At 62.8% G+C, this 16374-nt stretch overlaps 3 protein-coding genes and 1 non-coding gene across 9 annotated transcripts; 1 reads left to right on the top strand and 3 right to left on the bottom strand.

Moving 5' to 3' along the window:
• The first annotated feature begins 264 nt into the window (after window positions 1–264).
• Window positions 265–1294, top strand: OST4 (oligosaccharyltransferase complex subunit 4, non-catalytic). The gene is made up of 3 exons (XM_031595985.2): window positions 265–416; window positions 528–669; window positions 1151–1294. The coding sequence occupies exons 1-2, from the start codon at window positions 271–273 to the stop codon at window positions 640–642; spliced, it is 261 nt and encodes an 86-aa protein (XP_031451845.2). The 5' UTR covers window positions 265–270; the 3' UTR covers window positions 643–669; window positions 1151–1294.
• Window positions 1285–9827, bottom strand: AGBL5 (AGBL carboxypeptidase 5). Of its 5 annotated transcripts, none has more exons than XM_031595983.2 (13): window positions 9590–9825; window positions 9075–9500; window positions 8538–8715; window positions 8243–8421; window positions 7660–8134; window positions 7240–7409; window positions 5068–5203; window positions 4810–4997; window positions 4554–4723; window positions 2230–2348; window positions 2048–2094; window positions 1627–1939; window positions 1285–1540 (listed from the first exon to the last, which is right to left on the bottom strand). In XM_031595983.2, exons 1-13 carry the CDS (start codon window positions 9778–9780, stop codon window positions 1463–1465), a joined length of 2670 nt encoding a protein of 889 aa, XP_031451843.2. In that variant the 5' UTR covers window positions 9781–9825; the 3' UTR covers window positions 1285–1462. The 5 variants fall into 5 exon arrangements, with proteins under 5 accessions (XP_031451843.2, XP_031451842.2, XP_031451841.2 ...); XM_031595982.2 differs by having other exon boundaries at window positions 1285–1939; window positions 9075–9241; window positions 9329–9500; window positions 9590–9795; XM_031595981.2 differs by having other exon boundaries at window positions 1285–1939; window positions 9590–9827.
• Window positions 9828–10080: 253 nt separating this feature from the next.
• TRNAA-AGC (transfer RNA alanine (anticodon AGC)) lies at window positions 10081–10153 on the bottom strand. Its single transcript has one exon. It is a non-coding gene; the product is annotated as a tRNA-Ala (tRNA).
• Window positions 10154–10390: 237 nt separating this feature from the next.
• On the bottom strand, window positions 10391–16088 carry TMEM214 (transmembrane protein 214). Of its 2 annotated transcripts, XM_031595978.2 has the most exons (16): window positions 15729–16085; window positions 14900–15050; window positions 14430–14564; window positions 13999–14081; window positions 13732–13837; window positions 13326–13407; window positions 13112–13213; window positions 12543–12684; window positions 12367–12458; window positions 12187–12235; window positions 11999–12112; window positions 11789–11906; window positions 11586–11682; window positions 11160–11328; window positions 10904–11055; window positions 10391–10718 (listed from the first exon to the last, which is right to left on the bottom strand). In XM_031595978.2, exons 1-16 carry the CDS (start codon window positions 16041–16043, stop codon window positions 10592–10594), a joined length of 2034 nt encoding a protein of 677 aa, XP_031451838.2. In that variant the 5' UTR covers window positions 16044–16085; the 3' UTR covers window positions 10391–10591. The 2 variants fall into 2 exon arrangements, with proteins under 2 accessions (XP_031451838.2, XP_031451840.2); XM_031595980.2 differs by lacking the exons at window positions 10391–10718; window positions 10904–11055 and adding an exon at window positions 11404–11507 and having other exon boundaries at window positions 11192–11328; window positions 15729–16088.
• Between the last annotated feature and the right edge of the window lie 286 nt (window positions 16089–16374).

The following is a 16374-nucleotide window of genomic DNA, read 5'->3' as shown; positions in this document are numbered from 1 at the left end:
ACGTCCCCGCGGTGACCCCGCGGTGACGTCACGGGCAGCCCCGGCCCCGCCGTGACACCGCGCTGCCCCCGGGCGCCGGCTGACCGTGACGTCACGCCTCGCCCCCCCCGGCCCCGCGGTGACGTCACGGCTCGGGGGCGCGGAGCCCCGCGGCTGGAGGCGCCCCCCGCCCCGCCCCGCGCTATTTTTGGCCGCCGCCGCCCGTCGGGGCGAGGCCCGCGTGGGACGCTGCTGGCTGCGCGCCCGCGGCCGTGACGTCACGGCGGGGTAATGACGTCACGAGGACGGCGTCCCGTCGCGCCCCGCCCCCCGCTCTCCCGCCGTGCCCCGCGGCCGGAAGTGGCCGCCGGAAGTGGCGCGGGGCGCTCGAGAGACGTGGAGGCGGCGGCGGAGGGAGCGGAGCGGAGCGGCATCGCGTGAGCGGCGGGAGGGGAAGGCCCGGGGGCGGGCTGTGGGCTCCGGTACCGGGCGGGGGGTCGGGGCCCGGTGCCCGATGGGGTCCCGGTGCCCATTGCCGCTGCCCGCAGGATGGTGACGGACGTGCAGCTCGCCATCTTCGCCAACATGCTGGGCGTGTCGCTCTTCCTGCTCGTCGTGCTCTACCACTACGTGGCCGTTAACAACCCCAAGCGGCAGGAGTGAAACGGGAGCGAGCCCCAAGCGGCACCGGTACCGCGTCCCGGCCCCGGTCCCCGTCCCGTCCCCTCCCTGATCCCCATCCCGTCGCTGTCTCGATCCTCATCGCCACCCTTGTCCCCCTTCTGGGCCCCAGCCCCGTCCCCTGTTCCCATCCCGATTCCCATCGTGGTCACTTCATCCTGACCCCTGCTCATCTTGTCATCTTTGTTCTCACCCACCCTGTCCCCATCCCTGTCACACATGCCCCTGTCTTGTCCTTGTCTCCATCCTGTCCCCATTCCTATCTCCATCGTGTCCCCGTTTCAATCACACACCTTTTCTTTATCACCATCTACGTTCTGTCACCATCTTCATCCCCATTCCCATCCTGAACCCCCTTTGTCCCCATCCTGTTTCCCAGCCCTGTTCCCATCCCCATCCCATCCATATTCCTGTCACACACACTCCCACCTTGTCCTCATCCCAAACCCCATCCCATCCCCGTACTTATCCCTGTGCTCTCTCCCCACAGGGCTGCGCTGCGCAGAGCCGCACCACACAGAGCAGCACCACACCATGGCAGCTGTGGAATCCCCCTCAGCCCTCACCCCGTGACACCCCTCACCACCGTGCCGTCTCTGAGCGGGCTTTGACAGAAACACGACATGAGACAAAACCGTGTTATGTAAAAATGCCTCGGAGTCTGGGGGCTGAGCGGGGCGGCCCCCAACCCCTCGCAGGGCACCGAATGCAGCGCTGATGGTGGCTGCGGCTTCGCCGCGCGGCGGCTCCCGGGTTGGGCACACAGCCGTGGCACGTGCGGGTCCGGCGCCTGTGGCCACGCTCAGGCCTCAGCACAGAAGGAGAAGAGCTGCCGGTAGGAGCGCAGCACGGGACGGGTGGCGGTGAGGCTGGGTGGGCACTGCAAAGCAGGACAGCGGATGGGGGGAGGCCAGAGATGGAGCGCCCCACACGTGCCACGTTCCCCCGCCGCCCCCTGGGCTGTACCTGGGGGCGCAGACCCTCGCCCAGCAGCTGCTCCACGCTGGGTGCCCTGCTGCCAGGGACTGGGGTCTCCAGGCAGGGTGCTGGGGGTACAGGGAGTGGGGTCGGGGCTGGTGCTGTGTTGCTGCCCTCCTGTACCAGGGCAGTCGGGACAGCTCCACCTGGGGTTGACTGCGTGGTGCAGAGCGCAGCGCAGCTGTGCGTCGGGGCTTGGAGGGCTGTAGTGCTGCTGGAGCTGAGCACCGACAAGCTCAGGGATGCTGCTGCTTTCCTCCGCACTGGGATCCTGCTGGGGCGGGTGGTGAGCCCCCCCGGGCTGCAGGGAACCGCACAGGATAGTGAGGGGCTTAGCGATGCACCGGGTCTGGGATGGGGATGGGGTTCCTGTGGGCTGGATCAGCGCCGTGGCCATGCCAGCACCTACCCGGGCTGTTCCAGGGCCCTCCTGGCATTCAGCTTCTTTGGGAACACCTGCAGGGAAGAGAGCAGAACATTAGGGCCCGTCCCTTCCTGGTGCAGCCGTGGCTGTGCCATGCTCCAGCCCCACATCCCTCAGACCCCCAGGGAAGTGGACAGACCCCTCACTCCCCCTTTGCACAGCCATACCTGCAGCAGCACGGTGCCATGCGTGGCCCCTTGCTTGCTGCCACCACCGTGTGGAGCCTCCTGAAGTCTGTAGCTGGCACCCAGCACCGACCCCAGGCAGGCACCTGCCGGCAGGGACCCTGTGGGACAAAGGAGACGGCTGATTGCAGAGAGCTACATGAGGTGCTGCACTGCACTGAGGCCAGATCCCCCCCCCACCACACAAAGAGCGTGGGGCAAGCACGGATCCCCCGACACGAGGCACAGGCAGGGCTTTGGCACAGGATCAGCCCCCTGTGCCTGGAGGACTTTTTGGCAGCAGAGCCGGACTGGCTGCTGCCAAAACTTTAGCAGCTGCTGGAACGCCGGCAGCAGGAGGGCGGTAACCAGCACGGCGCAGCTAATGGGAAACAGGATGCTGGAGTGAGAATAAAGAGCTACAGCCACGCGGCCCCGCACCGCAGGGACAGGCTGTGGCCGCAGACAAAGCCCTGAGCCTGCGCTGCATGTCGGCAGCCGTGATGGAGGAGGGCTGCTAATGAGTGCCTGCAGGGGACAGAGCACGAGCACCAACAGCAGTGCTGAGGTCTGCAGGACACAGCTCCCGAGATAAGGGCTGGGCTGGCCCTGGGAGCTGGGGAAAAGGAAACAGCACAGGGACTGTGAAGACAGCACAGAAAGCTGAGGGCATGCAGGAAGCCTGAGCAAGAGTAGGCCCCTTGCTACATGGGTCTCAGTGCAGCTAGAGGGGCATTCTGGGTGCGCAGCAGCCAAACTCCATGTGCTGGTGCTCAGGGACAATGGCAGCAAGCAGCAGTACTCAACCCTGGGCTCATCACATCACAGCACCAGAGAGCTCTGAAATGAGGTCCCCTCAAGTCCAGTTGGACCAGAGCTGGAGCTCTGCATCTGGCTCTGAGGAAGCAGCTGAGGAGGGGATGAGCCTGCCTGGGGTCAGGGCCAGTGGTGCAGGATGTCCCTGTATCTTGTGGCACAGGACAGGCAGCACAGCCAGGCTTGAGCCCTGACCCCCAACATCCTGTGCAGGCGGCAGCATCTGGCCCCTTTCCACACAGCACGCAGCTGTGTGCACAGGAAGGGGATGTACCAGGGCAGCAGTCTCATCCCGTGCTGCCCCACATCACTGGATTTAAATGCTTCCGTTTTCCAGCTGCACAGGGAAGGAAAAGGGAGCAGCAGCATCCCAGTCCCAGAAGGGAATGGCAGAGAGGAGGGTGGGTGGTGAGGGGTTGACATGGCACAGCCAGGGAGTCGGGCAGCCTACAGCCACGCTTCCAACAGACGCACAAACACCAAAGCTGCACCGTGGTTGGGATGGTGCCCTGCTGCCACCGTGCTGGAGCTGCCACCATCCCTGCCCCAAGAGCAGTGCAGCCAGGCCCCCCATGTCCCCCCGCCGTCGTGCTGGCTCTGGAGCCCTGCAGGCTGCTGCAGGTGGGCAGCGTGCGCACGGCAGAAGGAACAGACGCCACAACGTGCCCACGGGAACACAAACCTTTTATTTCCTCCCTGCTGTGCTCTCGAGGCAGAGGAGAACCACTACAGAACACCAGGAAGCAACCATGGAGGAGGAAGCGACGCGTGCAACACACGCGAAGCACAGGGACACACCGACACTCAGAAACACGGCGCCACAAAGCCTGGATCCGAGCACAGCTCCACGCACACCCAGCAGCACCCGCAGCCCTCCGCTCTGAGCCCCACTGCTGGGGCTGCAGCCAAGCTCTGCTGTGCTGTGCACTGCTGCAGCCTTCCTGCAGCACCGTGGCTGTGTCCACCTCTGGGCAGTGCCCTGCAGTGAGGGGTACGGCCACCGCCTGGCTTTGTCACCCTGTGGCAGGGTTGTGGCTGTGCCTCCCAGGTGCGCGGGCAGCTTAGCACACGCCTGCAGCATGCTCAGCCACTGCCTGGGGTACAGAAAGGCACTTTGGTGCATCCCCAGGAACAATCTGGGTGGCAGAGGCTGCGGGGTAAGAGATTTTCACACTGCTCTGCCCTCCGCACAGTGATGCTTCAAGCCCAGGGCACGGCGGGGCTGTGGCAGTGGGCAGCGAGCGTGGCCCAGATGTGGGGCTGGGCACCGTGCCGGCCCTTCAGCCCCATAGGATGCTGCCATTAGGGGTCTCTTGCCACGTGTCCGGGGCCCTTCCGAGAGGACGGGGCGGCCGCTCTCACACGCACTTCTTCCACACAAACCCACTTTTGTCACATCAAACCGAAGCGTTACGCTGGCACCGAGCACTCCTCGGGTCAGGGCTGCGGCTCAGCACAGCAGCTCGGCAGGCACTGCAGCATGTGTGCGAGCAGCCCCCAGCCCGGCTTACCTCGGAGCGGTGCCAGGGGTTGCGTGCCACCCTTCTGCGGGCCCGGAGCATCTACAGCAGCACCGGGGAAGCTGGGCGATGCTCTGACGCGGGGCGAGTCCTGCTGGCTGCCGTGGCTGAAGCTGCGCACGCGGGACAGGGCGCTCTCTGAGGCTGAGGTCGGGAGCCCGCTGCCAGGGGAGGAGAAGGAGCAGCAGATCTCAGTGTGAGCTGTTGGCTCGGCCCTGCCCTCGCAGTACAACTCCCTGAGCCTCACCCGGCACTCCTGGGGGGGCTGCGGCCTCCTCTCCTCCGCACGCAGGCTCCGTTGCCCCGCGTGCCTCGCACGTGCTTCAGCATCCAGGCCCGCAGGTTGCTGAGGCAGCTGTGCTCCGACAGCACGATGCGCGGCCACGGGTTGCACTCCGCCATGTCCAGTGCAGCCACGGCCAGCGCTCTGCCGACCTGCAGGGTGAGGGGAGGCAGTGAGACGTGGCCCCATCGCGCGGCCCCACTGCCCTGCGGCAGCCCTTACCTGCTCGAACAGCTCCACGGTGTATTTGGAGGGGAAGGAGGGTGGTGGCGGGGGGCTGGCGCGCCCGTTGTCGTGGCAGGCCAGAGGGATGCTGTTCACCGAGCGGCCCGTGTTGTAATTGCACTCCAGTGTGTAGCTGTGGGGCAGAAGGGAATGCAGCCGTTAGTAGTGATGGCCACAACACAGGAGCTTGGGGTGCCTATGGAAGGGAGTGAAGCAGACGGCATGAGGACGGCCCTGGGAAGGGGAGAGACTTCATCATCCATACAGGGGATGCCTCGGACCTCAGCCAGGACAGAAGTCCAGGAGGTGGTTTGTTCTGCTCAAGAACAGGACAGCAGATATGCAAAACCACAGGCACACAGCAGGGCTGGGGGGTGGGTACAGGGCTCCTGACACAACACAGAGGAATTCTCTCCTTCCATGCAGCCTTTGGGCTTGTTGCACCACAGGGAACAGCGATGCAAACACAAATCCCAGACTTCAGCAAACACAATTTGCTCCTCCTCCTCTTCTGTGCCCCAGGGACAGCAAGTGGGGCCTCCCCTGACAGAATCATATGCCTGTTAGGGTTGGAAAAGAGCTGCAAGATCAAGGACCATCAGCCTGACCTCCTGTGTGCCACCATTATGCTATGTCCCTCTACACCAGTGCTGTTGTGTCACTGTCTGCTGCTCTGATCTCTGCTGTAAGAAGGCCATGGTTATGTTTCCCTTTTGAGCAGGTACAGAGGAACGAGCGTGGCTCTTCTCAGAGCAGGGGATAAAATGGATGACTTGATAGTGAGACTCCCAGTCAATCATAGTCTGGGCTGGGTTGAAAAGGACCACAGTGCTCATCTAGTTTCAACTCCCTGCTATGTGCAGAGTCACCAACCAGCAGACCAGGCTGCCCAGAGCCACATCCAGCCTGGCCTTGAATGCCTGCAGGGATGGGGCATCCACAGCCTCCTTGGGCAACCTGTTCCAGTGCCTCACCACCCTCTGGCTGAAAAACTTCTTCCTAAGATCCAACCTAAACCTCCCCTGTCTCACTTTAAAACCATTTCCCCTTGTCCTATCACCATCCACCCTTGCAAACAGCCATTCCTCCTCCTGTTTACATGCTCCCTTCAAGTACTGGAAGGCCACAATGAGGTCTCCCCAGAGCTTTCTCTTCCCCAAGCCAAACAAGTCCAGTTCCCTCAACCTTTCTTCATAGTGCTTTCCTTCATCCTCTGCCTCACTCTATATTCTCAAGAAGCCTGCAAGAACTTTTCCATTTGCCATGTTATTGTTCTTTGTTTCAACATTCGACCTTTCTCTGCCCTCAGCGTTTCCAAGCTGCATGTAGAAGTAATGGCTTTTCAGATCAATGATTAACGTGGCCACAGGCAGTACTCTTTGTATCTCTGCTATGGGTACAGGAAATTAATTCGTGCTCAGGAGCGACTGAGAAAAATAATTGTGATATGAACACTCAGTGAGCGCTGCTGCTGTCCCAGGAGAAGTCACTGCTCTCTAAGGGTGCTGGGGAACGCCTTCCTGGACAAGTGCAGAGGATTAGTGGGCTGCCCCAGGTGATGCACTAACGAGGAGAGGCTCATTAGCTCTAATACCTAGGGGACTGGGGGATCTGCTAAGGAAGTGTTGCACAACCGACTTCTTACTGCCCTTCCCTGGTGGTTTCCAGCAGCCCTCCCTCTGTTCCCAGCAACCACAGCAGAAACAGTCCAAAAATACCACATTGCTGCTGAACAGAGGCATGCAGCTGCTACAGAGCAGAAGAATGCCCTCAGCTTGCATACCACAGCAATCTCGTGCGTGAGATCTGCAAAACTGAACCTCTACAACGAGTTTTAATCACAGCTAAATGCAAACACGTCTATTTGGGAAAGAGCTCTCAGTCTGGAAAGCAGCAAACATGCACCACAAGTGCTTGTACAAGAACTGGGTAACCTCTGTGGTTCTTCCCAGCTGAAGCCATGCTGTAGAAAGTCAGGAGATCTACAAGATGGACAGAGAGGCAAGGAGAAAAAGCAGAGAGGCTGCGGGCAGGATGCACCTGCATTGTGTCGGTGCTCCCACATCTGCCTCCAGCAAACCCAGCTCCTTGCCTGGGCCTGAGACCAGATCCATCTGCTGGATGCCAGCCTGGCTGGCACAGCGCAGCGCGGTGCGGAGCTCTGCCTACCTGTGGATGATCCCCAGCGCTTTGTAGATGGCCACACGCCCACTGCCCTCCTTGGACTGCCCATCCCTCTTGTCTTTGGCATACATGTTCTTCTCTGAGAAGTTGCAGCCCGTGAAGTCAAAGTGAGGTGAGTTCAAGGAGATGAGCTTAGGGAACAGCATATTCTCCACCTGTGGTGCAGAGAGCAGGAGGTGATGCTGTGCCCCAGCAGCATCTAAGGGATGCGGTATCCCTGCAGGGCAAGCGTCCCCTGCCCACAGCCAGCAGCAGGCACGGCTCACCACACTGCCCTCATCCTTTATGGGGCACAAGGGGCAGCTCCCATCCTTCCCACGCCAGGGCCGGGACTGGCTACAGGTCCCAGTGCCGTGAGACCACAGCAGTGAGACCACAGCCCCGAGGCAGCGCTCCTGCCCTCACCTGATCGTTCTCATCGCTGAAGCTGTTGCCATACATGAAGCAGCCACGCTTGGAGGCATGCCCGTGCAGGTCAACATAGTAGGCCAGCCCGCTGTGCTGGGGCAGGATGGCTTCGGGAAGCGGCGGCGGCTGCCCAGCTTCCTCCTCACAGCGCTGTGCCGGGAGGATCAGGTCCACCTGGGGTTCCTGAGAAGGGCTGAGGCCCCGACTCCATGTACTGGATGCGTTACGGAGGTTGTTGGTTTTCTCCAGCTCCGACAGCGCCGCCTCCGGGACGGAATGGTTGGAAGATCTGGCGCTGAGCACGCTGGTGCTGAGCGGTGAGACGTAGGTCCTCCAGTCGGGGCTGCCCGGCAGCACACGGCTGTGCACGTGGTGGTACAGCAGCACCGCTTTGGCCCCGTACACAGCGGGGTGCAGCTCGGCATCGGGGTTGAGGTACTGTCGGTTCAGGTTGACCCCACGCGAGTCAGTCCTGCAAAGGGCCACGTTGCAATCACCTGGAGCTCACCGCTGAACCCCGAACCCGTCAGCACAGCTCCTCTGGGCTGTATGAACCCCAGAGCGGGAGAGAGCCGCTCACCGGTAGTGACCTCGCACCACTCCGTCCGGGTTCAGCATGGGAATGAGCTTAAAGACGAACATGCGACGCAGCATCTGGGCACGGGGGTCCTCCTCACGCAGGATGAAGTGCAGGAAGCCATTGAAGACAAAGCTGGAGGGCGTCTCACCAGGGTGCACGCGGCTGCTCAGGAAGAACACCTGGGGGCGAGCAGAGGGGTGACAGGCAGCGCTCCCACCCGGCCCCGTGCAGCTCCAATGCTGAGCCCCCCTTTGGGGCGGCAGGCACGTTCTGGGGTCCCCGAGCAGCTGCTCACCCTCTTCCCCGTGAAGCAGCGCGGCCGTGGCGTGGCCGTGTCTGGGAAGAGCTTGTCGAGCCGCGGCTCGCGCCGCTCCTGCATGCCGTGGCAGGAGGTGACGGTCAGCAGGTCGACGCGCAGCTTGTCCAGGGAGTGGCACAGCAGCTCCCGGTGGTAATAGACCGAGTCCAGGGGGCTGCGGGGAGAGACGGGAGCTCAGGGGACGTCGGCCCAAATCCTCACCGTCGGGCTCTCGGGGCCGGCTGTCACAACTTGCAGTTGTGGGACGGGAATCAGAATCGGAGCGGCGGAACTGAGACGAGCAAACCTTCCCGCAGGCAGGGAGCAGAAAGGAAGCGAGGCTCCGCCCGGCACAGCGCTCAGCCCTCTGAGAACCCCTTCTCCTCTACAAGGGAAGCGGTTCCATCCCAGCCCCACCCCGAAGCGAAGCTCTGAGCCGCGGGGCTCTCGGCCCTCAGACCCCCGGCCCTCCCCGCAAGCGCATGCAGGGCAGCGCGTGCCGGGAGCAAGGAGCGCCGCGCCCCATCCCTGCACCTGCTGGGAGCCATGTGCCGGCACTCCTCAAAGCGGCTGTCCAGCTGCGCCAGCATCTCCTGGCACTCCGTGTAGGAGAAAGGGTAGCAGAAGGCAAAGTAGGTGGTGGTGCCGCGGTGCTCCAGGAAGCGGTGCACAAAGGACAGCACAAACTGGGCCTCCACCATCTGGGAGAGACACAAAGCGGAGCTGAGCGGGCAGCACGCAGCCATGCACAGCCGCTCCCCACCGCCCCAGCCGGGCCTTCCCCGCACCTGGAAGCAGGGCCGCTCGCGGACGCGCTCCCAGCGGGGCCGCCCGGGCACGGTGCGCACGAAGGGCGCCATGCCGTGCGCGTAGAGCCGGCTCTGCCGGTTCATGTTGAGGATGTGCAGCTTGATCAGCTTCCCGGGCGCGCCGCCGCGCACGCTGAAGTAGAACCACGACCTGGGGGAAGGCGGGCACGGAGCTGCACGGAGCTGCACGGCGCTGCACGGCGCTGCGCGGCGCTGCGCGGCGCCCCGCCCGCCCGTTACCTGTTGCCGTTCTCGTACTCGGTGTGCGCGCAGTCGGGCCGCGTCCACACGTTGAACTCGTAGTCGGCGGCGGGCAGCGCGGAGGCGCCGGGCGCGGCGCGGCCCTCGGGCGGCCCCACCTGCTCCACCCGCGCCAGGTTGCCCGAGTCGAAGCGGGAGCTGAAGAGCAGCCCGCCGCACCGCACCTCCATGGCCGCCCCGCCGCCGCCACCGCCGCCCCGCAGCAACGCGCCCGCCCGTTGGACACCGCCCCCCAGCAACGCGGCCGCCCATTGGACGGCGCCACGGCAACGGCAACGCGCGAGCCTGAGCCGCCCCCCCGCTGGCCACGCCCCCTTCGGCTGGCCGCCTCCCCGCCGCTCCCCGCCGCTCCCCGGTTCTTCGGCCGCCCGCCGCGCACACAGCCGCGAACAGCCGCGTACGCACGGCGGAGCCCGCAAGCGCAGTGCGTGCCCGCGCACAAATGTAAGCGCGCACGGCTCCAGCAAAACTGGAGGATGCGGGCATCGATCCCGCTACCTCTCGCATGCTAAGCGAGCGCTCTACCATTTGAGCTAATCCCCCACCTTGCAACGGCGGTGCTGCGCCATCGCTCTTATTCTCCGCGCCGCCGCGGGCAGAGTGGATCCAACATTTGTTCTCATTCCTCTCCACCCCAGCGCCAGGAAAACAACGGGACAGCGACCGCGGTTCCATCCATCCCTCCATCCATCAGTCCTTCCCTCCGTCCCTCCCCTCAGACCACCCCCTTCCCTTCCCTCCCACAGGCGCCACGCGGGACAAAGGCACACAGAGACCAGAGGTGCAGAGCTCATTCATTGCCCCAGGTCGGGAGGGAAACATCCCAACAGCGCGCAGCCTGCAGGCTGAGGACATCCAGTGACACCCGACTGCACATCGCCAGGACACCCACAGTGACCCCACAGGGACAGGAGGGGGGCAATCCCTGGTGACAGCAGCAGCAGGGGCAGCTGCACTGCATCCCCCCACCCTGGGAGCAGCTCAATGTCCAGAAATCATGGCCAGGGCCCAGTTCTTGAGGGCGAGGGTTGTGTTCTGCAGGTAGATCCAGGAGGAGTAGGTAAAGCTGCTCAGGTGCTCCCTCACGCAGTCCCACGACACTTCTCCTCTGCCAAAGAGAAGAGAACTGTTCCATGCGTGGCAGCACCTGAGCCACAGGCAGCATCCCCCCACCCCCCTGAGCCCCATAGTGCTGCCTAAAATGCAGCTGTGACCCCAACAGCCCCAAGGTGCCCGGCCCAGGAGCGGGGCAGCAGCACGGCACCACGTATGGGACCAAATGGTGGTGCTCACTTGCAGGCGTCCACGCAGTGCTTCCATCCCCGCTGCAGTGCAGCAGCCACGTGCTCCAGCAGCGGCAGCAGGCAGCTCCGCAGCAGGAAGAGCAGCAGCTCTCGCATGCACTCAGCGATGTGCAGAACAGCTTCGGGGACCCGGGACTGGAGCTGCGGGGAGAGAAAAGAGGGTGGAGGCTCAGGCTGGGCTTGGGAGCATAGCAGCCTCACACGCCCTCACCCTCAGGCAACCGCTCATCCCCTCCCATCCTCACCCATTCCAGCAGCCAGGGCAGGCGCTCCCCAGCCCAGGAGAAAAACGTGGAGCACTGCTTGCTGATGTGCAGGGTCAGCTCAGCCGCCTTCGCCCAGAGCGGCTGCAGCGTGGGCTGCAGGAGAGCCGCGGCACGGGAGCAGCAGGCGGGCAGCGTCCTCTCCAACCACCTGCAAGGGAACGCAGGCTGAGGCCGCGCCGGGCGCGCCGGCACCGACGGCAAAGCCACGGGAGCACACGTGTACCTGGAAACCGCCGCCGCAGCCAAGGGAACGGGAGAACTCAAGAGCTGAGCGGAAAAGCACTTCCAGGAGCACCCGGGGAACGCTTCCCGAGCAAAAAGGGCTCCCTACAGAAATCACTTTGTGCTGCGTTAGCCACTTCACACCGCTCAGTCGCAGCACTGCCGAGCGCCGGGGACACTGACCTGTAGCCCTCCAGTGAGAAGTGGGCCGCTTTGTGCCAGGCGTGCTGCCAGGCGGGCAGGATGCCGGAGGAACGGAGCACGTGAGCAGAGGCGGAGGCTGCAAGAAGAAAGCAGCACCTGAGCACAGCGCAGCTCTGCCCCCGTGTAGTTGCTCCCTGGGGCAACTCAGAGGGGACACGGAGCCTCCCGTTCCCTGGCCGTACCCTGCAGAGAGCCGTGTGTCTGAATGTCGTGGATGAGGAAACCGGCGGCGAACACCAGCAGGACGAGCAGCAGGCGGGACCAGGGGAAGCCCCGGCCTTTCATCTTCTGCAGCAGCAACTGGGAAGTAGCAGAACAGCCCCGTCACACTGTGCCCACGGGTAGGAAACAAGGAGCCTCAGCCTGGTATGGAAGCACCGGCCCTGGCTCACCTTGCAGGCAGTGTCACACGCAGCCACGTCCTGCTGGCTGCCAGGTCCCTTCGCAACCAGCTCCTCGTTGGTCACCTTGAAGGAGCGAACGGTGTCCTGCAGGGCCTGGCGTGCCTGGAGACAGTGGAGCTGCAGCGGTTGGAGGGAGCTCAGCATTGGATGCCCAGCCCCTCATGGCTCGCTCCTACCTTCCTGCTGCCGCTGTCCCAGGACTCCAGCAGATGGTTCAGGAGCAAGCTGGGGGGCAGGAGAGCAGGGCACAGTTGGCACTCAGCAGCAACGCGTGCGCTCCCCAGTGCTGTGCCAAAGCACACCCAGAAGCCGGGCCAGACACGGCAAGAGCCTGGAGCGCTGCCTGCTGCACCCACCTGGACTGGGAGAGGTGCTTGGTGTAGAGCTGCCTCCAGACACTGAAGCTCAGTGGGTCCACACTCAGGCACTGGCTCATAGAGGTCAGGAGCTGCAGGGAGAACCACACCTGCTGCCACTGCACTGCCCACAGGATGCACAAAGACCCAGCACTCCCAACCCCCTTCCTTCTCACCTCCTTCCTCATGGCAGGCGGGCAGCTCGGTGTGGCTCGGGACAGGAAGGAGGGGAAGTAAGTGTGCAGTGTTGTCTCCGGCCTCGCGCCCAGCGCCAGCACCTTCAGCCGTGGGTACAGCCGCCGCAGCTGCTCCTGCAGGCTGGGAGAAGTGCTGCCTGAGGCTGCTGGCCCCATCCCCATCCCCACACTGCCCAAGTGCTCCCTGCAGCGTGACTCGTCTGAGCTGTCCCTGAGCCCACAGTGTGACAGAACAGCGCAACGTTCCCATCTCACCCTGCTCTGACCAGCTCCAGGAGCACCTGATATGCTCACTGAATGCTGCAGAGGCACACTGTGGGTTGGCTGGGGACAGCTGCCTCCATCACATACAGCTAGCTGCCAGCTCCTCCCCCCCGATGCCAATGGGTTTCTCCCACCCCCCCCAGTTTCCCTACTACCATCTCATGATGCCCCATCAATCTTACTGTGCCTCCCCCAGGTGCACCAGGAGCTGCATGTCCCACACAATATGGGGAAGCATTGGGATCGGGACACTGTCCCCACACTGCCGGGTGGCACAGCCCTACCTAGGTGACAGTGAATTGTTGGGCATGAAGGCGAAGTCCAGCAGGGGAAAGAAATCCTTGGGTCCAATCATGCCAAAGCCTTTGGTCAGATTCGGGTGCACCCTGCAAAGCAGAGGGAGCACACACATGCACCATGAGCAAGACACAGACACAGGGGCACTGCAGCCCAGCAGGCTCTGCCCTTGTCCAAACACAAACCCGAGGGATAACTCACATCAGCAGGCGGTCCAGATAGGAGACAGCATATGGGGAAAGTGCCTTGATGCCAAGCACAGGGAGCATCACACCAAGCCAGACTGTGAAGAGAAGCATCAGCCCAGTGCTGGCAGCACCGGGACTGCAGCCAGCATGAGAGCCAGGCATGTTCCACTGTCAGCAATGGGCTCTGCTGGCTGAGCTCCAGCAGCAGGAAAATAATAAAGCACTTCCCAATGTTTACAGTGATGACACTGAATAGCTCTGTGTGTTTATACATCCATAAACACACTCCCTTCCTGATGGCTGCAGCAGCTAACGTTTGACGTATACGGCCAAGACACAGACACAACACACAATGGAAGAGCAGTTCACGGGAGCCACTCCGGGCAGACAGGATCCCATCAGGGCACATGAGCTCTCACCTCTCAAGCCCTCAGCCAGGTCGGTGAAGCCAGCTTGCCCCAGAGCCCACAGGATGGTCAGGCACTTGGCCGGCCGGTTTTGGTGTGAGCGCAGCAGCTCCAGGTACTGGGGAAGCAGGAAAGAGGGGTGGCTCAGCGGGCCCACTGTCCATCTGTTCCCCCTCAGCACCATGCTGTGACACCTGGGGACGTGGCCACAGGGACTCATGGAAGCGGGCAGAGCTGAACTGCCTGGGATCTCAGGTGGGCAGCGTGTGCCCAGCTCACCTTGCCCAGGTTGGCAGTGGCAATTTTAGGCCGTTCCAGCAGCACAGCCTGGATGCAGATCCTGTACCCGTGTAAGGACTCCCCTGGAACAGCAAAGGGATGAGGTTAACCTTCTTGCTGGTAGTCATCCACAGCCCCACTGTGCTTCTAGGAATGCCGCAGCTGCTCCAGGCACTGGGTGAATCTCACTGGGATGGTGACTGTGGTGACACTGCCCCAAAGCATCCCCAGAAAGTGTCTGCACCAAGTTCTCCCTAACAACACCGTGGGGTTCCCATCTCGCATCCACTGTGCCTGAGCCAACAAGCCTGACCCACAGCTTCCTTCCTCACCCCACACAGAGTGTTGTTCTCAGCACAGGCAGCAAGCAGCAAGCATTCCCACATCAGAACCCCCCCAGCACTGAGCGGCTCTGCAGAAAGTGTGCTCACCAGGAGTCTTGTCCAGTTCCTGCAGCATGGTGTAAATTAAGTGATCGAAGAAGAGCTCCAGCACGCCAGAAGATTTTCCCAGCAGGGATCTAATGGTGTTCTTCAGCTCTTTACTCACGAGACAGTAAGGATAATCTGCAGGCAATACAACAGGTGAAGAGGAACTGAGCGAGCATAGATTGTACAGGGTATGCTACTGGGTGATGTATAAAAGGAAGACTACAGGGGGAGTTAGGAGATATGGTTGAGGAGCTACGAGATATGGCTTAGAGGCTTGTGGTAGCAATGGTAGCGGGAGGATGGTTGGACTAGATGATCTTGCAGGTTGTTTTCAACCTTGTGATTCTACGATTCTATACCCAGACAAATATTACAGCACCAGTTGAACTCTATATTATATTCCTGCAACACACAGAAGAGCCACGCAGCACACAGAGCCACAGTGACCTCCTCCCATTGCAGGCACTGACCGTGGGCGTGCTGGCTGAGCGCCGGGTCACTCTTGGGAGCCTGCAGCTTGTAGTTGAGGCAGCCAGCCAGGTCCTTCACCCAGACTGAGGGGTTCTCTGGGAACATGCTCTGGCTCTTGTCCAGCTCCTTCTGCAGGTCAGCCACGTTGAACTGTGATGAGAAGTGACTGTGAGATGTGTGTGGGGTCAGGGATGCAGCCCCTTTCTTGCCCCACGTGCTGCATTCTGTGCTCCAAATGTGTTTTCTTTAAGTTAAGGAAGGTCAGTGAGGAACACAGTGTGCCTATCACCTGCGTGATGAGTCTGACCTCGGGGTGGGTGACACACTGAACAGGTTGCCCAAGGAGGCTGTGGATGCCCCATCCCTGCAGGCATTCAAAGCCAGGCTGGATGTGGCTCTGGGCAGCCTGGTCTGCTGGTTGGCGACCCTGCACACATAGCAGGGGGCTGGAACTAGATGTGGTCCTTTTCAACCCAGGCCATTCCATGATTCTCGGACACAGCTCAGCCTTAAGGAGCTGAGGAGGTGCAGCAGTGACCAACGGCTGCTCACAGCTCTGCAACCCAACTTCGGGGCAGCAGTGGAGACGCTGTCCAAGGAGGCAATCAGAGAGCGGGGCTGCGGCACTGAAGGACAGGCTCAGTGGGCAGGGCAGGGGCGGATGGGGTCAGACACGGGGATCTCGGAGCTCTTCTCCAACCCAAAGGATTCCAGACATTTAGGAAAGCGCCAGCAGCGATCGGACGCAATCACGGCAGCGCCGTCCTAAGCCGGGGGTGGGGCCGGGCCGCCCCTCCCGCACCGCAGCCGCCCCCCAGCCCCACTCACGGCTTTGAGCGCCTCCTCCAGGGAGCGGAACCGCCCTGGCCTGGAGCCGCCATCCCCGGCCGCCTTCCGAGATCCCTTCCCCGACTGCTGCCGCCGCTGCTGCTGCTGTTGCTGCTGTTGTTGCGGTTCGGCCGCCGCCTCCCGGCCCGCGCGGCGCGGGGCGCGCTCGAAGCCGAGCTCGAAAAGGGTCTCGGTGGTAGCGATGGGCGCTGCGGGAGCCGCGGGAGGATCCCGGGGCCGTCCCGCGGGGCGCCGCCCCCTGCGAACCACTTCCCAGCGGCCGCCGCCCGCCGAGGCCGGGCTCACCGCCGCCATCGCCGCCGGATGGAGCGGAGCGCACGGCGCCGGGACGGCACTGCGCGAGCGCCCACCGCACCCGCCGATTGGCTGAGCCCCACGACACGTGCCCGGCGCGCCGCTTGCCACGTCTGCCCCAGCCCCTCTGCCGAGTCACGTGATCCGACGGCGCGCCCCTCCCCACGGTGAAGGAATGAGCGCGAAAAGGGGGCGCTAAAGGAAGGGGAGAGCGGGCTGTAGGCGGAGGGGCCATGCAAATCAGTCCGCGCGCAGCATGCCGGGAGCGCTCTAAACCAGGAACGGAACGCGCGTGGAGCCACGTGGGCACAGCGTGTGCCTCCGTGCGGGA

Source organism: Phasianus colchicus, chromosome 2 (assembly GCF_987193195.1).
Source record: "Phasianus colchicus chromosome 2, bPhaCol1.hap1.1, whole genome shotgun sequence".
Taxonomy (NCBI): domain Eukaryota; kingdom Metazoa; phylum Chordata; class Aves; order Galliformes; family Phasianidae; genus Phasianus; species Phasianus colchicus.
Note: the sequence above shows the minus strand (reverse complement) of the source record. Positions and strands in the feature narration are given on the sequence as shown.

Bases quoted from the DNA above. Each gene is read 5' to 3' on its own strand.
- OST4 (XM_031595985.2), top strand. From the start codon at position 271: ATGACGTCACGAGGACGGCGTCCCGTCGCGCCCCGCCCCCCGCTCTCC. The intron at 417-527 runs GTGAGCGGCGGG...CGCTGCCCGCAG, and splicing joins GCGGAGCGGAGCGGCATCGC to GATGGTGACGGACGTGCAGC.
- AGBL5 (XM_031595981.2), bottom strand. From the start codon at position 9,780: ATGGAGGTGCGGTGCGGCGGGCTGCTCTTCAGCTCCCGCTTCGACTCG. The intron at 5,204-7,239 runs GTAGGCAGAGCT...TCTGCCCCACAG, and splicing joins GCGCTGGGGATCATCCACAG to CTACACACTGGAGTGCAATT. The intron at 4,998-5,067 runs GTAAGGGCTGCC...CTCACCCTGCAG, and splicing joins CCGTGGAGCTGTTCGAGCAG to GTCGGCAGAGCGCTGGCCGT.
- TMEM214 (XM_031595978.2), bottom strand. From the start codon at position 16,043: ATGGCGGCGGTGAGCCCGGCCTCGGCGGGCGGCGGCCGCTGGGAAGTG. The intron at 14,082-14,429 runs GTGAGCACACTT...TTGCTGTTCCAG, and splicing joins GGAACTGGACAAGACTCCTG to GGGAGTCCTTACACGGGTAC. The intron at 13,408-13,731 runs GTGAGAGCTCAT...TTCTCTTCACAG, and splicing joins CCTGGCTGAGGGCTTGAGAG to TCTGGCTTGGTGTGATGCTC.